The 24,989-nt window shown below is 46.2% G+C and overlaps 6 protein-coding genes across 6 annotated transcripts; all 6 read right to left on the bottom strand.

Moving 5' to 3' along the window:
• Positions 1–8,363: 8,363 nt before the first annotated feature.
• On the bottom strand, positions 8,364–9,023 carry B0H65DRAFT_591204 (uncharacterized protein; the record flags this gene model as incomplete). The annotated part of the gene is made up of 2 exons (XM_062831089.1): positions 8,977–9,023; positions 8,364–8,908 (listed from the first exon to the last, which is right to left on the bottom strand). A coding segment is annotated over exon 2 (327 nt), but the record flags the coding sequence as incomplete, so codon positions are not given.
• A 66-nt stretch (positions 9,024–9,089) lies between these two features.
• Positions 9,090–9,518, bottom strand: B0H65DRAFT_551603 (uncharacterized protein; the record flags this gene model as incomplete). The annotated part of the gene is made up of 1 exon (XM_062829828.1): positions 9,090–9,518. The coding sequence occupies one exon, from the start codon at positions 9,516–9,518 to the stop codon at positions 9,090–9,092; it is 429 nt and encodes a 142-aa protein (XP_062678188.1).
• A 1,474-nt stretch (positions 9,519–10,992) lies between these two features.
• Positions 10,993–11,840, bottom strand: B0H65DRAFT_474689 (uncharacterized protein). The gene has a single exon (XM_062827262.1). It carries the CDS (start codon positions 11,747–11,749, stop codon positions 11,042–11,044), a length of 708 nt encoding a protein of 235 aa, XP_062678187.1. The 5' UTR covers positions 11,750–11,840; the 3' UTR covers positions 10,993–11,041.
• Positions 11,841–13,232: 1,392 nt separating this feature from the next.
• Positions 13,233–14,735, bottom strand: B0H65DRAFT_530440 (uncharacterized protein; the record flags this gene model as incomplete). Its single annotated transcript, XM_062828931.1, has 2 exons — positions 14,123–14,735; positions 13,233–14,027 (listed from the first exon to the last, which is right to left on the bottom strand). The coding sequence occupies exons 1-2, from the start codon at positions 14,492–14,494 to the stop codon at positions 13,233–13,235; spliced, it is 1,167 nt and encodes a 388-aa protein (XP_062678186.1). The 5' UTR covers positions 14,495–14,735.
• Positions 14,736–15,349: 614 nt separating this feature from the next.
• Positions 15,350–17,155, bottom strand: B0H65DRAFT_530438 (glutamine synthetase; the record flags this gene model as incomplete). Its single annotated transcript, XM_062828930.1, has 8 exons — positions 16,924–17,155; positions 16,836–16,858; positions 16,590–16,696; positions 16,477–16,520; positions 16,234–16,410; positions 15,733–16,134; positions 15,473–15,667; positions 15,350–15,393 (listed from the first exon to the last, which is right to left on the bottom strand). Exons 1-8 carry the CDS (start codon positions 17,042–17,044, stop codon positions 15,350–15,352), a joined length of 1,113 nt encoding a protein of 370 aa, XP_062678185.1. The 5' UTR covers positions 17,045–17,155.
• Positions 17,156–19,489: 2,334 nt separating this feature from the next.
• B0H65DRAFT_474678 (uncharacterized protein) lies at positions 19,490–21,723 on the bottom strand. Its single transcript, XM_062827261.1, has one exon. The coding sequence runs from the start codon at positions 21,554–21,556 to the stop codon at positions 19,838–19,840; it is 1,719 nt and encodes a 572-aa protein (XP_062678184.1). The 5' UTR covers positions 21,557–21,723; the 3' UTR covers positions 19,490–19,837.
• Positions 21,724–24,989: the final 3,266 nt, after the last annotated feature.

Below are 24,989 nucleotides of genomic sequence, written 5' to 3'. Positions count from 1 at the left end.
CCGGAAGGCTCCTTAAGGTTGATGACAGATTTATAGGAGCAGGAGGAGAAGAGCCGAACAATTCGGGAAACCGCCTCAACGTTGATGAGACATTGATAGCCGGTCAAGGATGCAAGGAGGAAGGGAGTCGGAGGAGACAGTGTTTTTTTTTTTTGCCCATCATTCCACCCTTTCGTTGTCTCGGCTCTGGTGATGCTCTAGAGACAAACGGGCGACAGCCATGAACTGTGGTAGGAGTTACATGTAGATACCTAGTCAATGTTCCCGCGAAGGGTGAACGGTAGAAGGGATGGTGATGATCGGCCGACTTTGATCGCCAGATGGTGTTATCATGCTGTGAGACAACGTCCCAAATGACGAGGTTAATGCTTAAGGTACGCACACCCGGCACACCGGGGATGCCGCGGTCATTCTTGACCTCCGAGCTGCTGCCTGGCTGCTACTGCTGATGGTGCTAGAGGACGATGCATGCATGGGTCAATTCTCTGTGCTGATCGCCGTGTTGGGAAGAAGTGATGAATCCACGGAGAAGAAGACGGCGTACCTTGTGATGCTTGAACCTCTATTTGCCCACGGAAGAGAAAACAGCCAGCGTGTTGGTAATGTTCAATCGATCGTCTTTGGAACAACGGATGTCTTGGTTCCGGACGGTAGAGTCTGGGGTTGAGAGAAACACACGAGTGTCCTGGGCTCTATGTTCCCGTTGAGGATTGACGAGGACAGGTCTGTATGTTCCCAACCTGTCGTTCGGTCGGGGTTGAGTTGGTAGCTGTTTGGGTGGTAGGCAGATAGGCTTGTGGTTAGCAAAGACATTGCTCATCAAGGTGTTTCTGTGTATAGGTACTATGACGCGGGAGGGCAAGTTGTGAATGGAGGACCAGTTGTCAGATAGAGCTAATAATGGACTTCATTCGCGGATATTGTTCCACAATCAGGTAATAGAATAGGTTGACATTGCACATCATTCAGGTCTCTGCTTGCTGGGTAGAGAAGACAAGAGGTATGGAGGGTTTCGACGTACAGCTTGAGCAGCGCGCGGTTGGCGTTGCAGTCGCAGAACTTCTCCTCACATTGTTGGGTAAGGTACCTACCTGTAGGCCTCGAGAGTGCCAGCAACGGGTAGACCGTGTGAAGCGTTTGGTTGAGTGGTTGAGTGGTTGATCAGAAGAAAAGAAAAAAAAAACCCAGTGGAAGCTCAGTTTAAATACCCTAGACCTAGAAAGTTTGGTGCGGTGTGATTTCCATCAGACACAGCCAGCCCTAAGGCATGAAACTTAGTACAGTTATACCTGTTGCATGGCAAATCTGCGGCTTACCTGCGCGACACATCCGAGAAATCCAGCTCTATGCACCGCTCCCGTTAACCAAGCTTGCCAAAACCCAACAAAACACGAGTGCGAAGCCTGTTCTCACTGTGGTCAAGTGCTGCCGCTGTGCGAATCCGGAGGTGTCGGCTGCTGGCCGGATTTGTTGGGAGCAGCAGGCGGCGTCCCCAGCCACGGGCTCTTCTCCTTCGGCCCGGCCCAAGTTAGCATATGAGAAGAACACAAGGGACTGTAAGTGGAAATGTTGGAGAATGCCAAAAATGGCATTTCATCTGGGGGCACCAGGGTCGTCTTACGGGGGCACCAATCATTATAGGGGCACTATTATTTCAAGTCTTAGCGTATTATTTTAAGGTAAAATATCATTTACATAGTAAATTCCAGAGTATTACGTAAACATAAAAAATCACAGCGATACCTAAAAACATAATTTTATATAGAGATTTCTATAGTATATAATATTTTACATATAGGATAATTCTATAATATTCATTTACACTACGAAAAACTATAGTGCTAAATTAAATCTCGTAATATTTGGTATAGTATTTTCAAATTTTAATATTACTAATTAGGTCTACTTATACAACTACTTTGTATAACCTTAGGGGCTAATAAACCTACTTAAGCTTTGCCTCTCTTATGTTTAACCGCTTATTTAATGGGAAAGTTCGATTCTAGTACAATTACTTAAATAGAACTTAATTCTAACTTTAGAAACGAAAATTCTAATATAGTTATTTAAATATAATCTAATACTAATTTTAGAAAAGATTATTATTATTCTAACTACTCTAGAAACGAGCCGAAATTATATACTAGTTCTAGCTCTAGCTCTAGAGAGGGCTCTAAAGAAGGCTCTAGAGAAGGCTCTATAAAGGGTAAAAATTCTAATTATAGTTCTAATTCTAAAGAAAGCTCTAGAGAAACTTTTAGAAAGAGCTTTAGAGAGAGCTCTAGAAGTAGGAACTCTAAAAACGGGAACTCTAAAAGCGGGAGTAGAGAGTCTAAATCTAAATCTAAATCTAAATTTAACTCTAATTCTAATATAGTTACTTAAATATAATCTAATACTAACTATAAATCGCTTCTTAATATTACCTCCAACTCGCTACTATAATTTAAAATATTAAAATTAACTAGCTCCCGCACGCGCTTACGTTTCGTAAGCTATTTCGTAGAGTTAGGAACAAGTTCGTTAATATCGTTGCTCTCCTAATAAGATAATTTATACCGAATATTAAGCTATAAGCGAAGCAAATTATTAAAGTTATCCTATTTAATAGGCTTAGCCTTCTTATTCTTTAATGCTAATATAACCTTCTTACTCCGTCTCTTTAATAATAGTATAGCCTTCTTACTTCCCTTCTTTAAACTAAATATAAATATAGCTTTCTCTTTCTACTTTTTAGGGGTCTTGAGAGTTTTAGGAATCTTCTACTTTGCTTCTAAATCTATAAGAAGGGTATATTTATTAAGGATAGCTTTAATAAAGTTCTTAGAGTAGCCTTTCTTCTTAGGAGTAATGTAAGGGTTTTTAAAATGAAAGTAGAAATTATAGGTATCCTATTAAATTAAAAAGACTAATTAATAATTATATATAAATAAATAAGAGAGTACGTACAAGTAGCTCTTTATAATATTAACGAGGGTATATATAAGTAAATTTCGAAATCTTCTTTACAATTAACCTCTTAAATATAATATAGCGGTAAGGTAATCTATATTAGGTAGTAATATTATACTCCTTACTATAGGGCTCTAAAGCAAGCGGATCTCTACGTTAATCAATAAGCTTATACTTTTCTACTTAGTAGTATTCGTAATTGATTAATTCGAATGTAATATAATTAATTTATAGCGGTAGTTTACCCAAACACGTACGGTCGATATACTTTTATTGCTAGCGAATTTACTAATATATAATTTTCTCCTTGAAGGTTTAATATTATTTAGTAGCCATCTCTATCATAGTAGTAATTAGCTTATAAATATCGCTATTACTGTTAAAAAAGTAATTCTTAATATTCAGGTTATTTAATTTAATTAAGGATATAATTTTAGTACTAAAATTCCTATATTTCTTAATATAATAATATACTTACTAATTTTTAATAGGAAGCCAATTCTTCTAAATATATCGAAGAATTATTTTCTAGGTTTTAAATTATTTCTTCAACTTCTCCCAACTAACCTAATACTCTAGTTCGGTATTAGTATACATTATAAATTTGAATATATTGACAACGCTATAAGGGTTATTTATAATTTTAACTACCGCCTTCAAATTAAAGTTATATACTAATAAATAAATACCTTAATTAATTAAATTAAAAGATAATAAATTCTCCTAATTATTTTTACCCTCCTCATCCTTAAAATTATTGTGGTCGTTACCCTTTTACTTCTTCTACTTCTTTTTAACATTAAATAATACGTTCTTAATAATATAAAATAAATAAAACTATTATTAGGTATTAGGGAAAATATTAAAATTATTAAATAATTACCTTATTTCCTTACATTTATTTATAACGACGATGGTAGGCTTAAAAAGGCTATACTATAATCTTAACTCTTTAATAGCCTCTATCAAAAAATTAAATACCTCCTGCTTCTCGTTGTTAATAATACTAAAAATATAATTAAATACCGAACCAATAAAAGAAACGCTCGAAACCTAGTAAAAGGGATAATAAAACTAGTTAATATTATACGTATTATCGATAATGATAACTTCGGGAAATATTTTATCTAGTAATATATAAACTAGGAAGGTAAAAATAAAGCCCAACAACCATTCCTCATCATCTAGATCCATTTTTTTAATATATTTAATATTATTATCGTTAATTAACTTAATCAAAGTACCAATACAGGTATAACCATTGAAATTACAACGCCGTATACGTACGCGTACGTTATATATATCGGTTCTTATATATATAGATCTAGGAAAATCCTCTCGTACTATAGCAATAATCTCTCAAACTTATATAGTATTAAAATTAAAAATATCGTCGATTTTTTTTAAATATCTCTAGCTTCATTTTGCAATACTAGGAGTAGACAAATAAGTACCAGGACTAACTATAGTTGTGAACGTAGTAATCCGAATTAAAATGCAATTGAAAGTACTAAAGACTATCGTCTTTATCCTTCTTTAGAACCCCCTTCCATTAATAATTATACTTTTATAAAGCGATCTTTCGAATAGTTGCTTTAAATTTACGGAGTTTACTATAGTAGTTACGAATAATATAATACCGTATATACTCAAAAATAAAGATTCTAAACTTTATACCGTAACCCTAAGTACGAATAACTATAAACCCGTAATCTTTTACCCATTTATTAACGGATTGCTAAAAACCTTCAATTATAGCCGCGGAGGGTATAGTACTAAAGGGTAAATTAATAATTATATCTCTATAATTAAAAAGCTCGTCTTCCGGCTTACTATCGTTGCTAGAGTCGTTACCAGAATCGTTACTAAAGTCGTTGCTAAAATTGCTACCAAAATCGCTAGAATCGCTAGAATCGCTAAGAGAATTAATGAAAATATCGTCGTTAGAGAAGCCTTCCCACTCCTCGTCAACGTCAGCAAAAGGATCGCTATTGTTATCGCTATCTTCAATATAAGTAAAGTCGATGGACGTATTTAAATCCTACGGCGGCATCTTGGCTAGAATCTTATATGTAATACGCGTAGCGTTTTAAAGCTTTAATAAAATTAGTAAATAGTTCTAATAATTAATGCGATTAATATTTATATACATATAATCGATTCTAGCCCATTTTAGTATTTATAAGTAGTCTAGTTATTAAGAGGGAGTAAAAAGAAGGTTATAGAAGTTAAAAGGTTAAAAGGCATTTACTAAGTCTAAAAATCACTAAATTTAAAAATAGGGGTCGTATATATAGGGCCCACTAGCTAACTGGGCTTAGCACTATCTTACACCGAAATGCTATTGTACAATTACTATCTAATTATATTAAAGGTTAGTAAAAAATAATGTACACGTTAAACCCTAACCCGATTGGTGCTTCTATAAGGATTGGTGCCCCCGTAAGACGACCCTGGTGCCCCCAGATAAAATGCCCCAAAAATATAAATATGTGCTTAAGCCTGGAAAAAAAAAGGGACTTTAGCCGAGAGGCTAGTGAGGCCTAGATTACCCTATACCTTTCTATAGCGTTTCGTAGCCTACAAGTACCCAACTCCTAATGAGCTATCCGAGATGTACCCGACGACGCCTTCCAACTTTATCGATGTTAATGCCCATAGAATCCTAGTGTACACCAGACTCAAAAGATGAAATGGTGTTGAATGGATGAACAATAGGTAGAAATAAAATACATAATGCTAACTCCTTGGAATTATCGAACTGAACCCTCGACCATAAATCCACGATGTTACCTCCTCCCCTTTCCTATCTCTAACCCCCTAGGTGGTGGTAAAAATTCCTCGTGCAGACTGTCCGGTTACGGTACGGTTAACAATCCATATATAAGGTACCCAGCCAAACAAAGCTGAAAACAGAGCAATAACAAGGCTGTGAACAACAAAACTTCTCTGTCAGAGACCTTCATCCAAGGAGATAACGCTAACAGCCTCTAATTCGTCAAAATTAGCTTGAAAGGTTGTTGTACCAGAGTACTCCATTTGGCAAACCTTCAGCTGGCTGCCACTCCGGAAACTGATGGTCTGTAAGGATCTTGAGGAGTTTTTGACGCTTGCCTTCCCAAGTGTAATCCGCATTCATGTCCACGTCTTGGCGCCAACTGGCTCTTATAAGCAACGCCATAACGCAGCAATTCGTCATCTGTGCCACTTTTTGATTCAGCCCATAAACATTCGACAAGGGCATTGTGGCTACGGTGATCTTCGAAGTCGAGTCTGGCGCCAAGATCAACAAATAAACAGCCCGAATATCGTTATCAGTCAATTCCTATTCGACTAATGATTTCAATGTGCCCATTGTTGGTGGATGTAGCGACCGCAAAAAAGAGAGGACTTTTGCCATTATTGTCCGTAACCTCAACATTCGCGCCTGAGTCGAGTAGGAACGGAAGAACTTGCGTCTCCTCTAGGAAACCGCTGAAAATAGCGGAATAAAGCCCCTATGGTCTGTAGCCTCAAGATCTGCGCCTCTTTCAAATAGCAACCTTACTAGCTTAACAAACCCCCGACGAGCGGCAAGATGTAGGGGAGTAAACTGGGTTGAAATGAAGTTCCAGATTTAAAAAGGTTTCCCATAACGCCGAAGTGGTTGGCAGGTGTTGGAGGATTTGTGGTTTTCGTGTACCACAATGAGTCCGATACGCTTCGTAGGCCTTTGTTATAAACCTGAAGGTTGAGTCGTCGTTGGAGTCCACTGGGGATAAGATTGATCTACTTAGGCTGCTTAGGCACGATGAAGGCCTCCCGCCATGTGCGAGGTGGTGCGGGCTCGGCAGCCGGCCCGTTAGGCTCAATCCGTACCCAAACTCGTGAAGGACAGGGGGATCGGCCTTGTCGAAGTGGCGGTAATCGATGAAGACCCCTTCGGAGTAGTCTAGCTGAGGAGCTTCGTTCCCGTTGTTCGGCTTGTCAACCTTGACAAATGCGACATCCCGGTGTCTATCGCCATCTGTGATGTACTTCGATGTTGTCACCACCTTGGAGGCAGCGCGGTACTGTACGGACGGATCACCAGCCGAATCTTTGTCGCGGCATCCGATGTAAGTTTTCATGTGCGTGACACCACCGAGACCTTCGTGATAAACACAGTGCCCGGCAGTGACGGAGGTATTATCGGTGCCGTAGCTTTCGCGTGTGGCGCCCCATGTGAAGTGGAAGGGAGTGCGGCCAGATGGGTTGATTCTGCGAGGTGATTCCCTCTTGTGGGTAGCCCTAGGCCTTGAGGAATTTCTCAGGGCGGAGTACCAAAGAATCTGGGTACCTTACCTTACGCGGCCTTATTTTTCTTGTGGTAGTCGAACCTTCTATACCATTATGGATGGTCAAGAGGTTCCTCCAAGTCTGAACCGCTGACACCAACACCCACGGAGCGAGTCATAACGCCTGTCAGGGATGGCGGAATGCTACAAGAAGACGTGCTGGTGCAGAAGGTGTAGCGGGAGCGTTGGGAGGTTTATCAGCTGGACCGAGTTTTGTTCTGATGAAGTTCAACCACCACCATATCCTCCAAAACAGGCACTCGTGAATGAATAATAAGCTGAGGAACCAAAATTTCCCAAGTACTTTTCGCAACTCTTTCGAGTTAGTTGTGGGATTTGGCCATTGCTGTTTAACGATTCGTAGAGGTAGCGGGGTTTCGGGGTAGGGTGGGAGCGGATCGTATAGAAAGCGGATAACGTATAAGTCTTCGCCGGGGACGTTGAAGAGCGCATCAGTTATGTGAGTGATGGCCGGGAGGGCGGACAAGGCGATTGTCTCGGGCTCAGGAACTTCCGAAGTTGAGTATTGTGCTAGGATCGTGGTGTTGTGCGCAACACAAGAGCTGCGGAGATGAGTGTTAGTAATTGGCTAGGGATTGTTGTTGGCCCTGCTGCTGTTGCTTGTGTTGTAGCTGCTGACCCTGCTGCTGTTGCTTGTGTTGTAGCTGCTGACCCTGCTGCTGCTGTTGGCCCTGGGATTCCCTGGCTGAGTTCAATGACTGCGGGACTCCCGTTCTGCGAAAGCCCACCCAACAGCGTCGTAAAATCATTTCCATACGGTCCGCCGATGACAGAAGCATGATTGTTGCAAGGACCGCCGCTGAAAACGGGGGTTCTCCGTTAAGCAATTGTAGCTGCATAGCCCGGTCCAAGAAGATGGTTGGTTGGCCAATTGCAATGGGTAGCCAGGAACGGCAATGATTTGCCGGTTCAGGGTGGCGGTTGAGAACCGCGAGCATTTAATGACCTCAAGGCCATTGAACTCGGCAACGAACTTCTCTTGCGATTTCCGAATGTGTCATCATCATGCCCGGAAGTTGATGGTCCAGTTGGTTTTGGTCTCGTCGCCTCCGCGTAAGAGGGCGGTCCACAAACAGTGCATCGTCCACAGCAACGTCGACAAGGCCGATTCCAGCCCGAGAACGACCGAGCGAGCCAGGGCCCGGTTTTCCGGCACGGGGGAGAGCACAAGAAGCCAACAACAGATGATGGCCAAGATGGTAGCCCGCGACCAGGACCATATTGGCCCCGCCGGGCCAGAGGCGGGTGAGGCGCGCCTTGACGCTGTTGATAGCGCTGTTGATGGTGATGATGTTGTTAATGATATTATCCATCTTCGCTGAGGTGAATAATAAAAGGGTGAATCCGTTCGGATATTGCCTGCCCAGCTCGTGCCTCTGACTCGGATATACCCGTCCGCCATCAAGGGTATGCAAGATGATGGCGATGATCGAGATGTGGGTTGAGATGATAACAAAAGTTGATGATGGTGGTCAAGATGGGCTGATAAGATGATGATGATGATCTCTCCCGATGAAAGATGTCAAGATGCTTTCCCATGTCGTAGATCTTGGCCCAGATGTCGTCGATGCTCGTATCCATAATGTCTGCGACAGTAGCCAAAAGACGGATCGGATGATCTGATCAAATAATTTCGTTAGTACTTGTCATTAAGACTATATCACCAGCCCCAAAGCATGGCACATACCTTGGCTTTACCAGCTCCATCCGATGACGGTGTTGTAGACTCGGGGCATGGTGTTGGGTTTGCAGCCCCGGGGACTTGCATCGGGGCCAGCAGACAATATCCGAAGCCTTGCCTCATACCGGCAACGGGGTAATGCCGGTGATAGAGGAAGATTTGCCCTGCTGCTGCTGCTGCGGCTGCTGCTGCTGCACCCTCGCAGCCCTGTCGTCCTCCTTCCATTTCAGCTTCTTTTTCTCCCTTTTGTGGTTTTCCCAACCCAGCCAACCCATCCGACCGACCCCAACGGCGGCCACTGCTCCCAACGCTATGGCGATCTTGTCCGAGTTTTTTAGCCCCGGGGTGGCGGCCGAGGTGGTGGTGGTGTGGTGGATGGTGAGGGCGGTGGGAGGAGGAGAAAGCGTGATAAGCGTGACAAAGAGTAGGTTGGGGATGAGAGAGTAAGGAGGGATGCCGAGGAAGATGGGGCCCGGGATGGTGGCAAGAGCATAAGGAGGAGGGCGGGAGACGGCGGTTGTCGGCGGGGTGGTCGTAGAGGTGGTCATGGTGGGGACGGCGGTCCCCAAGTTTATCGACGAGCCATGTTCCTTGGATAAGGCGAAGATATGCACTTCTTATGGCTATTGTTGAGCAGGGAGTTGTTGTTTGGCAGGTCGATACGGGTGTACTCGTACTCGTGTAAGTTGGTCGATGATCCTTTGGATGTGCCCTTGCGGGCTTGCGGCTGACGCGAGCTTGCATGCTGGTTCGTGAGGCCAGCGGCTGCGACCATCTCCGGAGTGCCGGCATCGGGGGTTTCGTCCCTTCTGCGAAGTGCACCTTCTTGCGCAGAGGTTCTTCCGGACACGCCCGCAAAGATGACAATGTAGTGTAATAGTTGGTGCCATTCTGACGGTGAAAATGCAGTGGTTTGTGACACCCTTGGCCAGGAAATCCAACACAATCACGGCCGCACCGGCCGCACCTAAGCTCTTGTCGATTGCTGATTTCGGTCTCGGTTCGGGCGCTTCTCTTTGGGAGTCGTCATTGGGAGTCGGCTTGGGGTCTGGGCCGGTCCACGTCCTCAAATAGTAGGAGGAGGAGCTCGTCTTGTTCGAGGGGTTGTCTGGGCTCGTCAAGCTGGTGACCAAAGCCATGGTGGGCAAAGTTGCCTGGGTATGGGATCGCTGATATGGGTTTTGCTTGTTGGGTCGCTCAGGGGAACCGTGCGTCGCGGGGATCCGGAACCGGGCAAGCACAATTTCGCACCCGCGCAAAGGGGAAAAGGTTGTCTGTGAACCGGTTAGCTCATGCGTCCCAGAGATAGACTCCCTTCATGTTGTGCTGGGAAGTCATGCCGGGCAGGAGGGCAGAGGAAGGTGTATGATGACGACTTACCAGATCTGCAAGAATACCTAGGTAGAAGAAAGACGTATTTCGGACATAGGCGCGTTCTCGAGAAACATATGTTTCAGTTGCTCGAACCATGGAACCTCCTCCCAACCAAGAAATAGCCTCTTGTTGTGGGTTGGCGTGATCCTGTTTGAGTCTCAGTACCATCTTCTTTAGGCGGGGTCCGACCGTGGGTGTCAGTCAACACGCCATCCACAAGCTGGGAAACGAGAGTGCCTTCGCCAGTGCGACGGGATGCGCGAACGGGTCCCGGGACGTCCTCGGGAAATGGAACATCATTGATTGACCGGATTGACCTCCAGAATCCCCAATGAGGCGCGGAATCAAGAGGTGGCCATCCACAAGATTCACTTGATGAACTTCTTCCCTTTCCGGCTCTTCGAACACAACTTCTAGCGTCTTTAACTTCTTCAGCCTCATTAACCGCTTCCACTTGTAATCTTACGTGTTTCTGGTCCTCGAATGTGAAGGGCGCGACCTGTTGCTAGCAGATTTGTGCTTTGGCTGAGAGCTTTGACCTTGCGGGCTTGCCCCTCATCATCGGCGACCATCTCCGGAGTGTTCGGCATGTTAATCTTCGAAAAGAGGCAAGCGACGAATAAGACAGTGGTCTCGCCGAGCCCGTGTGGTGAGACTCAAGCTCTTGATGATCGCGTCTGACAACCAGTCGATCTCGTCATCTGATGGGTAGAAGTCCGAGAGAACCGACATGACATGGTTTCGAAACATGGACCTTCGGAGTCAGGAGGGCTCTAGGCTCCGTCATCCTCAGAATCCCAGTTCGATGGCGACAAACAGCAATCGGACAAGAAATGAGGCAAGTGTTCGAAACCGGGTCCTTCGGAGTCAGGAGGACTGTAGGGTACGGTGCGAGGTGTTGATGCATCCAGCAGCTTTTCCACGAAGTCGCGCTTGGTATGGGAGTGCTTCGGAGAGGAAAGGATATAGGAAGAACAGTCGTCAGATTCAGACTCAGGTCCGGAATGAGGGTCGACCTCATCGGACTGGTTGGGGACTGTTGTGATGGGGGTATTGAGTCGATGTCAAGATTGAAAAGATGTTGAGTCAACTCGTCGAGATCAGAGTCGTCGTAGCCGAAAGCAGCCGAGTAGTATGACGATGTCGGAGAGTCGGGACGTTCCAGATGAGAGAGGCTTGGACTGGATTGACGGAAGGAAAAGAAGTCCACGTCTGTGGGGGGTGGTGTCGTGGTGTCCAGCTTGACTTGATGCTGGGAGCAGAAGTTGATGCTGGTGAAAATGTTGGCGGCGGATCTGGAACATGGTCTCGGGGTCTTGTCCTCTCCTGTGAGGCTCATGCCAAAACTGGAAACGGAACTGACTGCGGGAAAAGTACACCTAGTAGGCATCCCTCCGGATTTCATTGCAGATGGAGCCCAATGTGTGGAGTGCCTTGAGCTGATCGTGATTCTCCTCCATCCCGTCAGCGGCTCGGAAGGGTCCTTGATCAGCTCGGTGGTGGGGAAGTGTGAGCACATGGTGAATTTGTGATGGCCCGATGACTGAAGGCTTGAGCACTGCAGCTGTTGGTTCTGCAGTTGTTGATGTTGCAGCTGTTGATGGCGCTTTTGTGGACGCTTTTGTGGACGCTTTTGTGGACGCTTTTGTGGACGCTGTTGATGGCGCTTTTGTGGACGCTGTTGATGACGCTGTTGATGACGCTGTTGATGGCGCTGTTGATGACGCTGCTGCCGGCCATTGGAGGTCATGAGGAATTGAGGATCAGAGGATTCCGGTGCAAAAATGAGGTTGGAGATGGGAAGTGATACGGTGCCGTTGGCGCTTCGTCGAGTGAGTTCATTTGGAAAAGCTGCTGACGAGGTGCAGGAGTGTTGCGTGGTCGGTTTGGATGCCAAACAAGATGGAAAAGCGGTGACGTTGTGACAGATCCCGTGAAGCGAAGATCAAACAAGGCATCGATGAATTGGAAGATGAAAGTGTTGTAGACTTGTGAGTTTTGAAGAGATGGAAGAGAAGACAAGATGGAAAAGCGGTGCTTGATGATCTGGATGAAGAGAATTGTTCATCTGGCCCGGGGGATCTGCTCTTCTTATAGGTGCCAGAGCTGGGTCCGGGACTTTCACATGCTCAGACGGTGACGGAACTCGAGGGCGGTGGCTGCAGAAGAATCGCTGAGGTGTCTGAAGTCGAAGGGAAGGAAGATGTGTATCGCTGGTAAGAGTCATGGAGGTGAGAGCACATTTCCGAGAAAAGATGGCATGTCTTTCTTTAATTGAGGAGTAGGACTTGCTTGAAGCTGTCATCGAGTCGTTTGATCGGCGAAGAGCGGGTGCTGGATGGAGAAGCAGCATGCCTCGATGAGTCGGTGGCCGATGAGTTCCTCCGATAGAGAGTGTGGCAGTCGTCGTTAGAGGAATGGGCAGTCATGCTGTTGTTCTTGTTCTTACGGTGAGCTACTCCCGGTGAGAGCGAGGACGATAAACCATTAGTACTTGCGGTGAAGAGAAGGAGCATACCTTTACAGACGAGACCTCGGTCAGATCAACATCAATCTGCGCAGAAGATCTCAACTTCCTTACTCGCACACTTCCATCTTTCTCGTTCTCTCCTTGCCTGCAAAAGTGTCAGCTTTACCTGCGTGCAAAATCACATCGTCCGTCACATGCCAACACCAGGTAGCGAGCCACCGGTCACGATTAACTTGATCATGTTCTTCTGCCGGACTGTATCCAACTTGCTTGCAAGGAAATATCCAACCATCGAAAACTCTTGCCTCATTCCCAACTGTAGCTTTCCAAGTCTACCTATTCTCCCACTCAGGTCGTCCCGCCTCCATCCTCCGTCCTAGCTGCCTGCCTATCATCTTCCCTCCCCCTTACTTCCCTCTCAATACCCCTCCCTCTTAGACACCTCATTAACCAACCGCTCCCCCCTCCCGAACCTCCCGAGATTCTCCTCCAGTATCGCCAGCACGCGCTCATTATACCTCGTACTAGCCCCACTAACATGCGGCGTGAGAATCACATTCCTCGTGCTCCAAAGCTTATGTCCATCCGGCAGTGGCTCGGGGTCCGTGACATCAAGCGCCGCTCCCCTAATCAACCCCGTTTCCAACGCCTCGATCAGGTCGTCTGTGTTAATCACCGGTCCGCGCGCAACGTTCGACACAAAGGTCCGCCCGCACGTTTCGCTGTGACCAGTCTCGTCGACGAAGTTGATGGAAGGGGAGGAGTTGTACAAGATCTGGAACTCCTCCTTCCCTAGCAAGTGTTTGGTGCCAGGGGTAAGTGGTGTCGACACAACCAGCAGGTCCAACCCGCTCCCCAAGAACGTGTGCAAATCCTCCTTGCTAGCACCACTGAACCACTTGCTAGGAAACTCCCCATCGGGATCACCCATCCCCGCGGGCGCCCAGCTTCTATCCTTCCTCGACTCGGGCGTGGGCCGCGGGTGCAAAGTGTAAGCGTGGACTTTCATGCCCATGGCGACAGCGAGGCGAGCAGTCTGGCGGCCGATGGCGCCGTAGCCCAAAATGCCGACGGTTTTGGCGGTGGCGTCTTCGATGGAGTCGACGTTGCCGCGGGACCAGTGGGCCTGGCGTTGGAGGTCGAGGTAGTGGGGGAGTCGGTGGTTGAAGGCGAGGTAGGTGAGGAGGATCCATTCGGAGATTTGGGGGCTGAACTCGGTATTTCTGGTCAGTCACGGTTTGGGGAAGACGGAAGGGGCAAATGGCAGAAAAGGAGTGGAAGGAAAACAGGAGGAAGGAAAGGAAGAACAAGCCCATGAACCCCATTAGCAGAACAAAACTCCACCTCCGTATCCCTAAACAGCGGATGATCCAGAATATGGTTCGCTCCAGCACTGTTCAGCTGAACATAGTGCAGCTTCGGCGCATCCTTTGGTTGCGGGAGGTAGGTCAAGGTCAAGGCGATAGTGACATCTTTCCACTGTTTGATGGGAAACGGCGACTCGGCTTGGGTCCATTCGGACTTGTGGTATTCGATGATCAAGTCGGGAAACTGTTTCTGGAGAGTATCGATGTAGCCTGGTGTTGGGGCCGAGGGCGTGAGGATGACGAGTTTGTGGCCTTTGAGAGTTGGGTTCTGTTTACTTTCGTCCTCGAGGGAAGAGAATTTGAGGAGCGTCATTGTGACGGTGTTGCTGTGGTGTTGGTGTGGGTGTTAATGTCCGTGGTGCTTTTGGCAGTGTGATGTTGAATCGGAGACGGGATGGGATGTCTTCGTTTGAGACGGAAATGGAAAATGATTACCAATCTTCAAGACGGAAGACTCTCCGGCGACATCGGCGTCGGTTCCCCCATCCCGGTAGTGCGATGTGGGGTTAGTCTAGCGCTATCTCGCGTCATTCTACCGGGTTTTATGCGGTTCGTTAACCCCGGACCGGCAAAGTTTGGCGGATGCGGGAGACCCGTGGGGGTCTCGGCATTATCTCCGATGTCTCTCCAAGGATTGGGGGACGAGCCGAGGTTCATCTTTTTGTAAGTCGGTGGAAGTCATTGGGCTTAATCGGGTCAATGTCATCAAGTATCTCTTCCATCTTTTTCTTTTCTTTTACCATCAAAATCGACATTTGGTCTGTCTTTCCCATGGCTTCAACTTTGTGGTGCTTGGTCCGTCAATGTGGAAGTTCTTGGCTTCAACTACCTCGGTCAGGGTGCCGCTAAGGCTGTTGACCATTTGTCAAAGGGTCAACGAGCTTATGAGTTTAACTTTCTTTATTCTGCATTGTATCTACTAGTCCGTTCGAAAGAATATGACCGCTAGTTCAATTGACTCCAAGCCACCTCCAAACCGCCCATAGCCGCGAATTGTGCAATTGCCTTCTCTTCTCGTTCAAATCATCTTCATAATCCATAATCCATCATTACCCATGCCATTTATCGATCTGTCCGTACTGTGTCCCAGAACTGTCCTTCCACTCACTTCTCAACCTTACTTCTCGTTCGAAAATCCTGACTCTTTGGCTTGCAAGGACAAGCCTTTCTAAGCCTCAACCGCATCATCGACCGCACCGAAGCAGGTTTCCACTGGTGGAGAGGTATAATGTCAGCACCTGCCTGTTGAGTATTGGACGAAAAGAGGGTAGTAATAAAAGAGAAAACGTACTGATAATGCCAGTAATGAGATAAGGATCCGCGTTAGAAGCAGGACGACGATCCTCAAAGTAACCGTAGCCCTTAGCGGCGCACTCGCGAGGGATACGAATGGAGGCGCCACGGTTGGCCACGCCGTAGGTGAAGGTGTCGATGGCACCGGTCTCGTGACGGCCGGTGAGACGCTTCTCGTTGCCTTCGCCGTAGACTGTTTTGTTTCCCTTTTTGTCAGCCTCCCTCTCCAACCCTCCGCTTCGGGGTGTAAAGACCTACCAGCGATATGCTCCTTATGCCTCCCCTCCAACTTCTTGATCGCCGCCTCGATATGCTTCATACCACCCTCCTTCCTCATCTCGACCGTCGAGAAGTTACTGTGCAAACCGGCACCGTTCCAGTCGCCAGGGATGGGCTTAGGATCGAGGGACACCTTGACGGCGAACTCCTCAGCTACGCGGTCCAGCAAGAAACGGGCGAGCCAGAGCTGGTCGCCCATCTCGATGCCGGTGCAGGGACCGACTTGGAACTCCCATTGGGCAGGCATGACTTCGGCGTTGGTTCCCGAGATCTTGACGCCAGCGTACAGGCAGGCGCGGTAGTGCGCTTCGACAATGTCGCGCATGACGACCTTTCCGGCGCCGACGCCGCAGTAGTAAGGACCTTGCGGGGCGGGGTAGCCTGGATGGGTCATGGTTAGTTAGCAGGTGTAAATCTTTAGAGAAGGGATGCCTGGCCCTTGCGGAGGCAGAGGCGGAAGCAGAAAAGGAGGGGACACACCGTTCTGAGGCCAGCCGTAGGGACGATCGTTCAAATCGAGGAGGGTGTATTCTTGCTCGAGACCGAACCAAGGCTCGTGCTTGGCGTGAAGCTCCATGAGCTTGACGCACTCGTGGCGATGGTTGTACTTGTTGGGGGTGTCGTCGGCATCCCAGCATTCGGCGAGGACGAGAATGTCTGCATACAGTTAGCGATCAATTACAACAGAACGTACAAGATGGGTGGGCTGATGGCTTGGCTTACTGTGGGGAGGGCGGAAAGGATCCGGGTACACAGCAACGGGCTTCCTGCACGAGTGATCGTATACAGTCAGCATTGGCTTCTCAAGTCCCGCCGACAGGTCCATGATGACTTACAAGTAAACGTCCGAGTTGTCACCAGGAGCTTGGCCTGTTGAGCTGCCGTCAAAGTTCCAGATGGGGAGGTCCTCGGGCTTGTAGCCCTCTGGCTTTTCTTCGAGGGTCTGTTCATCGTGGAAAAGTTAGTTTCGATTTCCTTTCGGCCAATTCCTTCCAGAAGTGATTGCGCAAATCCCAATTGCTGGTGACGGGAGATGGGTGGTGGTCTGATCCCGAGCAGGGTGGCGATAAGATAAGACGTACGCGAGACTTGGAGCGGGTGTTGCCTGTAAGTTTGACAAACTGTCTGTCAGTGTGACATTCTTTTTTGGGAGAATGGAATTGTACATACCCTCAGCATCAATCCAGATGTACTCGGCCATGATCTTGCCGCGCTGGTCGAGATCGCGGAACTTGGCCAAGACGGCCGCATTGGAGGCGAAGGACTCCTTGGTAGCCTGTTGTGAATCCATCTGTTAACCTGTTTGTTCTGTTTGGTTTGAAGGTCAAGAATCCAGAAGAAGGGGGCAATCGCTTTGAAGTAGTGGTTTTGATGACGAACCATTGTGATGTGTGAGTTGTGTAAGTATTAGGTTTGTAATGTTTGGTAATGCTATGTATGATGTCGCAAGTCCAAATACGTCGCTAGCAGGTCGCAGCAGTCGCAAGTCGCAAGTCGCAAGTCGCAGTCGCAGTCGCAGTCGCAATACAAAAACAACCACGTCCCAAAGTTGAACGTGTTTAAAACTTGGTGAGGACAAAGAAGTAATGGAATGGAGAGAAGAGGTGAGAGAAAAGGACGCGCGCGTTGGCGACGGGAACGGTCAAAGATAAGGAAATCAGCCCAGTATGCGGTCTGGAAAGATCGAGCTGCCCGTGACACTTTCACCTTCTCATCCGATCCCATCCGAACATACCTATCACTGCGTCTGCCTCGGTCTAGACGTTTTTTATTAAGCGCGGTGTAGGGTGTATGAGGTAGGTATGAGGTGGGCGCGCCCAGGTTAGCGGGGTCCATTTTGGAGACAAGTGATACGAACCGCCAGCTACCAGCGATAAAAGGTACGATACCGATAAAAGGTACATCTATCAATAGCAGCGAGTCCATACTCCAGTCGGGTCACTTGTTTTTAACTGAGACCCTTGGATTCCCCCCTGACGTCGCCCACCTTGTGCCCGCATTGCCCGCATGGCGGCCATTGGTTGCCCCCGTTTACCCCCGAGGCAATGTTTGAGGGTGTTGGTTTCTTTGAACCCGGGCATCGTTTGATGGAGGGTGGCTTGGGTTTTGTCGAGTGGGATGATGAGTTTGGAACAAAAAGAAGGGCCGGTGATCGGTCCAATGCCTTTTCCATTTTTGCGGTTTGTGTTTCCGTTTCGTGATTGCAATGCCATCATCCGTGTCCGAGAATGTTAGAAACAGAGACACACAACATGAAAGTCTCGGATTATCCGCATGAGCTTCTCTTTCCATCTTTGGTTCAATCTCGGAATGAGGCAAGGAAAGAACTACCCTGTCGTCAATCTTCAGTGGAGTGCTTGCAGTGAGACCCGACGGGGGAAGGTGCAGTGACACGCTACTGCGCTGTTGACCTCTGATCTCCCGCCGTGGAGATTCACAAACTGGGGAACCACAATTGGGGATACACATGCTTATTCTGACTTCGTTCTGGTGTTTCCATCCTTCATCATCTCACCTCTTCCTTCTCTTCAGGTTCCATCCCCCTTCCCAGAATAGAGTCGAGTTTTCGTCTTGTCCGTCATTGTTCTCCCGCCTCTTTTCGAGATGAAAGAAACCCCATCCCCGCTATCGGCCACCACGCCGCCACCGCCTCAAAGCGACCGGTACCTTATGTACTTCCCCTTCTCCAATTCCTTGGCACCGCTACAGCCGTCTTCAGCCTATCGACATCCTTCCTATCTATCATTTCTCACCACCCCATTGGCCACTGGATGACTTTCTTATCCAATCTTATGACGGAATCAGAGTCGATGCCAGTGGCTGCCCCTCGACGCTCCTGCACCCCCTGCTATCAAGGAGATCGTTAGAATGCGGGGGTGCAGAAGTGCAGTGTGCCGAGACACGTGGGGCTCCGCCTTTGCTTATCGTTGGGCGGTGATTGGATGAACGGGTGTTCGTCGAAACCAAGCGGAAAGATGTTCCTGTTGGAAGCTGTCTGTCCCGAATCACCGGGCCATTCGATTCCCAGCCCAGGCAAGAGACGAGCACTCTTCTCGCTTCTCTTACAGACGTGCGGGAAGCTTCCTTTGCCTTTCTGCTGCAGGATGACTGATGAGGAGGAGCACGCGGGGTTTCCATGTTGTCTCTCCCGTGCCCAGCCATTTTCAGGGGATGACGAACTGGGCTGAACTCTCAAAATGGGGGTACACACCTTGAACAAAAATCTCTCAGCGGAGATGGGAACATGGTGATTCGCTCGCTTGAAACAGAGTTCTGAAAGGGGGGGACACCAGGTGTTACCATCGCCACTTGCTACACTTCTGTGACTTGTGCATCTGCTGGTGTCTTGCCTGTTTCAGTCGACCGAAGCGAGGCCCTTTCTCCCTGAATGGGACCCGCCGGAGGCAGACGAGTACGTTTGTGCAGGGCGGGCGGGTCAGGCCGTCTGAGAAGAACACGTTTGCTGCGCAAAGTGAATGGTAAGGCTGATGAATGATGATGATTCACAAAGGGAAGGGTATCAGATGCCCCGAGAAGCTGGTTGGGGCCGGACCGCAGTGGGGAGCTCTTATCGGAGAGAAGAAGCTCTTATCTTTCGCTGAAGCTCATGTGTTAGGTTCCCTCGCTTCAGCTTACGACGCCGGGGCTTGCTCAGTCTCATGACGTTGCTACAAGTAGATATCGCTGTTGTCACTGCCGCAGAGCCTGATGGGTGATGACATGGAACTTTTACACAAGATACCTGTGATACCCAGCCATACACAGTAGTTGCCTGGGTCGGCCATCGTAAACACAACATCACCAATGCCGACCCAAGCCGCGGTGACTCCGGTGAGTGAGGACCTTGACGGCAAGTGGAAGGCTAAGAACGAAGGTGGAGTATCAGTCCAGGAGCTCTTATCGCGAAGGAAGCTCTTATCGCAAGCCATGTCTCTCGGGCTTCTCAGCTGGCAGCCTGGCCCGGTCCAAAACACCAAGACACGTCCTCACGAGACTTGCAGACATCATCAGTGATCACATCCACCAACCCATCTAATGGAAAAACAGCATTTCAATCCTCTATCTTTCGCGAAAGGCGACTAGCTCAACCACAAGCAGGCTCATCATCCCCACCCCCCATCGCATCCGTCTTCACATCCTGACTCCGTCCACCACCATAAATGCCCCCATCCAAAATGACCGCCTCATTATCATCCCGATCATCCTGCACCCTCCTCCACCTCGTACTCTTATCCCTCCTGCCTTCCAACTCCGCCCCCTTTTCCTTTGCTGGTTCATAAACCGGCTTAATCATGCCTCCCAACAACGGATTCTTGCTAAACGCACCACCACCACTCGTCCTCGACGTCGTTGGAGCAACATGATACTCCCCCGGCCCATCATTCTCCTCCGGCTCAGAATCAGGCGTAACAGGCCTCTCAACCTTGGTCACCTTCCTCAACACCTTCTTGCCCACCAGATCAATACTAACCACCTGCTGGCGTTTCTCATACTCCGGGCGCGCATTCCACTCCATCTCCCTCATCAGCTTCTGCTGCTTCTTGAGGGCTAGCGCCCTCTCTTCGGGGGAAGCCCACATGCTTCCTCCCATCGCACTAACATCAAAGTCCGCCGCTTCGTCCCTCACCGTCGTTCTTTGCGCGTTTTCTGCTTGGAAATTAAGCAGTTTGTCGCGCTGCTCGATAGCTTTTTGCTTCGCTGATTGCGCAGCCTGCGCTTGTTGTTGTTTCGCCGCCGCCTCCTGCAGTGTAGGCGCATCCTCGTACTCATCACCATACCCCCTCGGTCGAGCAAACGGCTTGGGAACACCACCCACGTCAGCCTTCTTGTTAGCTGCGCGGTCGGCAGCCATCTTCTCGCGGCCGCGCTCGGCTTTGAGTTCTTTGATCATTTGCTGGACTTCGGCTTGCGATAAGAGAGGGTGGCCGCAAAGGGTGCAGGGGCCGAGACCTTCTTTGACGCAAATCACTTTGCCGCAGTTTAGACAGTTCGGAGCGGCGGCGAGCAGAGGGTGCCGTGCGGCGACGCAGTTGCACCGACGCGAGGCGATGCCCGAGGCGGAGTTGGAGGTGTGCGTTGGGTTGGTGGTTATTTCGAGTTGGCGGATGGCGTCGTCGAGGTCGGAGAGGGCGGTGGAGGCGCCGTGCATGGGAGTGCCGCCGGCTATTGAGATCTTGGTGGCAGCATTCTTGCCATTGCTCGGGCCGGGTGTTGAGGTTCGAGAAGCGGGGTTTGACTTGGGCTTCGGCTTGCCCAGGTCGGAGACTAATGTGCCGTGGGCGGATGGTGGTGGTTTTGGTGTCGGCTGAGCGGGTTGTGTGGTAGGTTTTGACGGTGGCGGTTTGCTCGGCCCTCCGACTTGCTCGTTTGATGGTGTTGTCGGCTTGGACTTGGCCGAGATGTATTCGAGATCCGCATCCTTCTTGTTGTAAGCCTTCGTCCCCGGCGCAAGGGCAAAGTTTGTGACTTGGCGAGAAGGTTGTGCTTGTAGTGGCGCCTGCTTCTTCTTTGGTTTGCGCTGTGATTTCGGGACTCGATCGATGTCTGAATTTGGAGCCGAGTTCTGTGCTGAGCTGGGTGCTGATGGTGTTCGGGCGGCAGGAGACGGGGCGGGCGGCGCTTTTGGGTCGGCGCGACGGGCGTTAAAGGTCGAGATGAAGTCGATTACGGCAGGAGAGTCGCCGAGTAGGTTTGTAAAGTGGTCAATCGCTTCGGTCTTGGAGAGCGTCGAGGCGTAGTCTAGCACCTGCTTGAGGTCTTCGTCCGGCAGAGGGAGAAGCCGGGATAGCTGTTGTTGCGACATCGATTCTGGTCGGTCTGTTTGTGGTTGATAGGTCGCAGAACAAAAGTATCAAGGTAGCTATGGTTGAATTCAGTTCGATTGTGGAAAATTATGAGAGCCGCCGCTTCAAAAGTTGGTCGTGTTTTGCAGTTGTATGATGTCCAACGGAAAGTAAACATTGAAAGTGGTGAATCTTCGCCGGCGGCGAGCCAAGTTGGGAAAGCGGGGATAACGTAATCGCTGGCTTGGTGGGGCTTACGGCATCTCCAACTGGAAGCGCCACAGGTACGTCTTTTGTGGCTGACAGTTGGAGAAGGTGAGGCTTGACAGTGCCGCTTTCAGACACGGCCCCACCCGGCCCCGTTGCAGGTGCTCCCCCGCAAAAGATCTCCGTTTGTTAGGGCACTGGGCTATGCGTGCACCTGCCTGTGTGGCACACAGGCCAAGCCAGGCTAGGCTTGGCACAAGCCAGACCCTAGGAAGGAGGTACCTAGTAGATTAGGCACTGGGGAGGATACTTGTAGTTCCTTTCGAATCGGCTAGGTTCCTGGCCGGACTTTGACTAGATTAACAATCTATACACATATGCACTATATACCCACATTACCCTAATAAGTAGTATGCTACTGCGAAATCAAATGTATAAACTATTGAGAAATCGAAGGTATTGATTAGGATTAATTAAATTTTTATTTTATTCCCATCGTTTTACCAGAGACTATTTTAATTAGTTTATTATTGGCGACGATAGTACTAGTTAAACTCTATTATTAATATTAGGATTGGGACTATTACCTTTATTAAAGCCCAATTTCCCCGCCTATTAGTGTATTAAAAGTACTTAGAACTAGTTTTAGCTGTGTTTTGTATTAGATTTCCGCGGATTTAATACCGATTTTACTTGGATTTCAGACCCCGAAATTAATTTACCCTACTAAAGATCTTTCCTTATATTTCTTTTAAATAACCGATAGATTTTTGAGAGTTAGATAATTATTTTATTTTTATATTAAAGGCTACGTTTATGCTGCCCGGATTATAAATGAAGATATTAATTTTATTCGTTTTCTCGAATTAATTTTCGAGTTAGAAGATTAATTCCTTATTGGAGAAGAGAAATATTTATTAATGTAAGTTAGTAATAAAATTTCTTTAACCGGATTTTTAATTTATTGGAAACGTTGGAAGAAAGATGGGGTTTCTTAAAAGAATTAATTAAAAGTACATTAATAATTTAAATTATAAGGCGCTTTAAGATATTAACCTACTGAAAAATAGTTCAAGCTTCTTATTAATTTATTTTTAAGATTTTATCGTTTAGAACTCCACGATAGTTAAGTTGGATTCCGAGGATATAAATATATATTTTCCTAACTTCGATTACTTTTAACCGATTTATTTTAAATATTTAAATTTAGAATTAATTTGGTTAAAACTCTAAACCTTTAAAAGTTCCTCTATTCCCTATTTGTTAGTAAGAGAACCCCGTAAAACTTCCTCTATAGATTCGAACGTTATTAATAGTAAGTTAAGGAATAATTCGAGATTTAGGAATTAAATTAACAGTATAAAGAATAGTAAGAAATTGTTATTAAATACGTTATATTTCTAATAATAGAGTTCTAGTAATAAAAAGTGGAACGTTAGGAGGTTTAACGATTCGAAATTGAATATTGTTAGGCCCGATTTAAAAAAGATTAACGTTTTTAAGTTGAATGTAATTGTTAAATCGGATTTGCGGAGCGTTATCGTTAAGGGGAATTTGAAAAAGCCTATCGTTAAATTGAGTTTAACGAAATTTAACGCCGTCGAATTAAAGTCGAAAAAATTCGTCGTTAATAAAGTTAAAACTTTGAAATTTAATATCGTCGTTAATTCGAATTTAAAGAAGTTTGTTAAATTCAATTTGAAGAAAATTAATACTGTCGAATTAAATTTAAAGAAGTTCGTTGTTAAATCGAATTTAACGAAATTTAACGTCGTTAAGAGATTAAATAGTAAGAATTTTAGAATTAAGAAATCGAATAAAATAAAGATAGAGATATTGGGATAATAGGAAACTTAATTTAAGTGGAAACTATCGCCTTTATATTAAAAATAATTATTAAAACGATTATAAGAATATTTACCCTTTTAATTAATTTTAGTATTAAAGTGTTAAATATTAATTATTTTAATTTATTCATAATTTCCGTTAATAAAATTTAATTTAATAGAAAGATGATTAAGTATATAAATATCTATACTTTTATAAATAGGTTAAAATACTAAGCCTATAATCTTGGAGACGATAGCGAAGTCTAAGTTCGTTATATTTAGACCTACTATCTTTTAGGCCCCGCTTTAACGTAGTATAGTTATATTCTTTCGGAAACCAACCGTTTATTATTGGAAATGGCTTCTATCGATACTATTTATGTGAAATTGAAAGATAGATTCAAACCTAATTATTTAATTGCCTTGATTAAAATTAAGAGGGTTAGGTTAATATTTTGGGATGTATATTAAGGTGAGGATATATTAGCCTTCGTTTAGATTATTATTCGTAGTATTAAAGGTTATAATTTCGATCTCCTTAGTTAATTAATCGCTATATTCGAAGCCTTTAACCCTGAAATTTAAATAGATTTAACGAAATTAAATTTATTGTCAACGGTCGATACGCTAATAACTTAATTTCGGGAAAGAGAGAATATTATTCGAAGATTAACCTTCTAAAGATATTATAATAGAATTCTAACTTCGGCCTTTCGGTCGTTAAATTAGAATTAAAGGTAAAGTGGTTATTAAAATAATAGGTCGAACTTATATAATTAGAATCGAGGTAGCGGAAACCAGAATCGAAGATACTAGAATTAGGGATATTAGAATTAAGGATATTAGGATTAGGAATACTAGAGCCGCTCGCCTAATTACCCGTAAAATTAATAATTTGGTAATCCGATATAAGGTTATTAAAATTAAGGCTATTAGAATTAAGGCCTTTAATTTGCGAATCGAAACTAGATTAGCCTTATTTTAGAGAATTATTGCCTACCTATACCCCCGACTACGCTTAGAGCTATAAAGTAATAATCCGTTTACTACGGTAATTATAATATTAATTCGTCTTATTAAATATTTTTCGGTATAGGACGTATAAGATTAGGAGTTTGTAAGTTATAAAGCTGTTAATAGTTACGAATATACTGGGCTTTACTTTAATATAGAATTATTAATTGATCCTTTATATTTCGAGCCCGCTTCGGATTATATATAGGACGATTAAACCTAAAATTAGGGGAACGACGAATCGTTCGTAAATTTTACGTCTATAATAGAAGTTGAACGTTATTACAATTATTTTAAAACTTTTAATAGTTATAATAAATTAATATAATACGTTTATATTATTTATCTTAAATGTTAATAGCTAAAATGACCCAGAAAGAATTTAAAGTAAATTCATTTACTT

Source organism: Neurospora tetraspora, assembly GCF_033439725.1.
Source record: "Neurospora tetraspora strain CBS 560.94 chromosome Unknown B0H65scaffold_7, whole genome shotgun sequence".
In the NCBI taxonomy this organism is placed as follows: domain Eukaryota; kingdom Fungi; phylum Ascomycota; class Sordariomycetes; order Sordariales; family Sordariaceae; genus Neurospora; species Neurospora tetraspora.
This window is presented reverse-complemented; position numbering and strand designations above follow the sequence as displayed.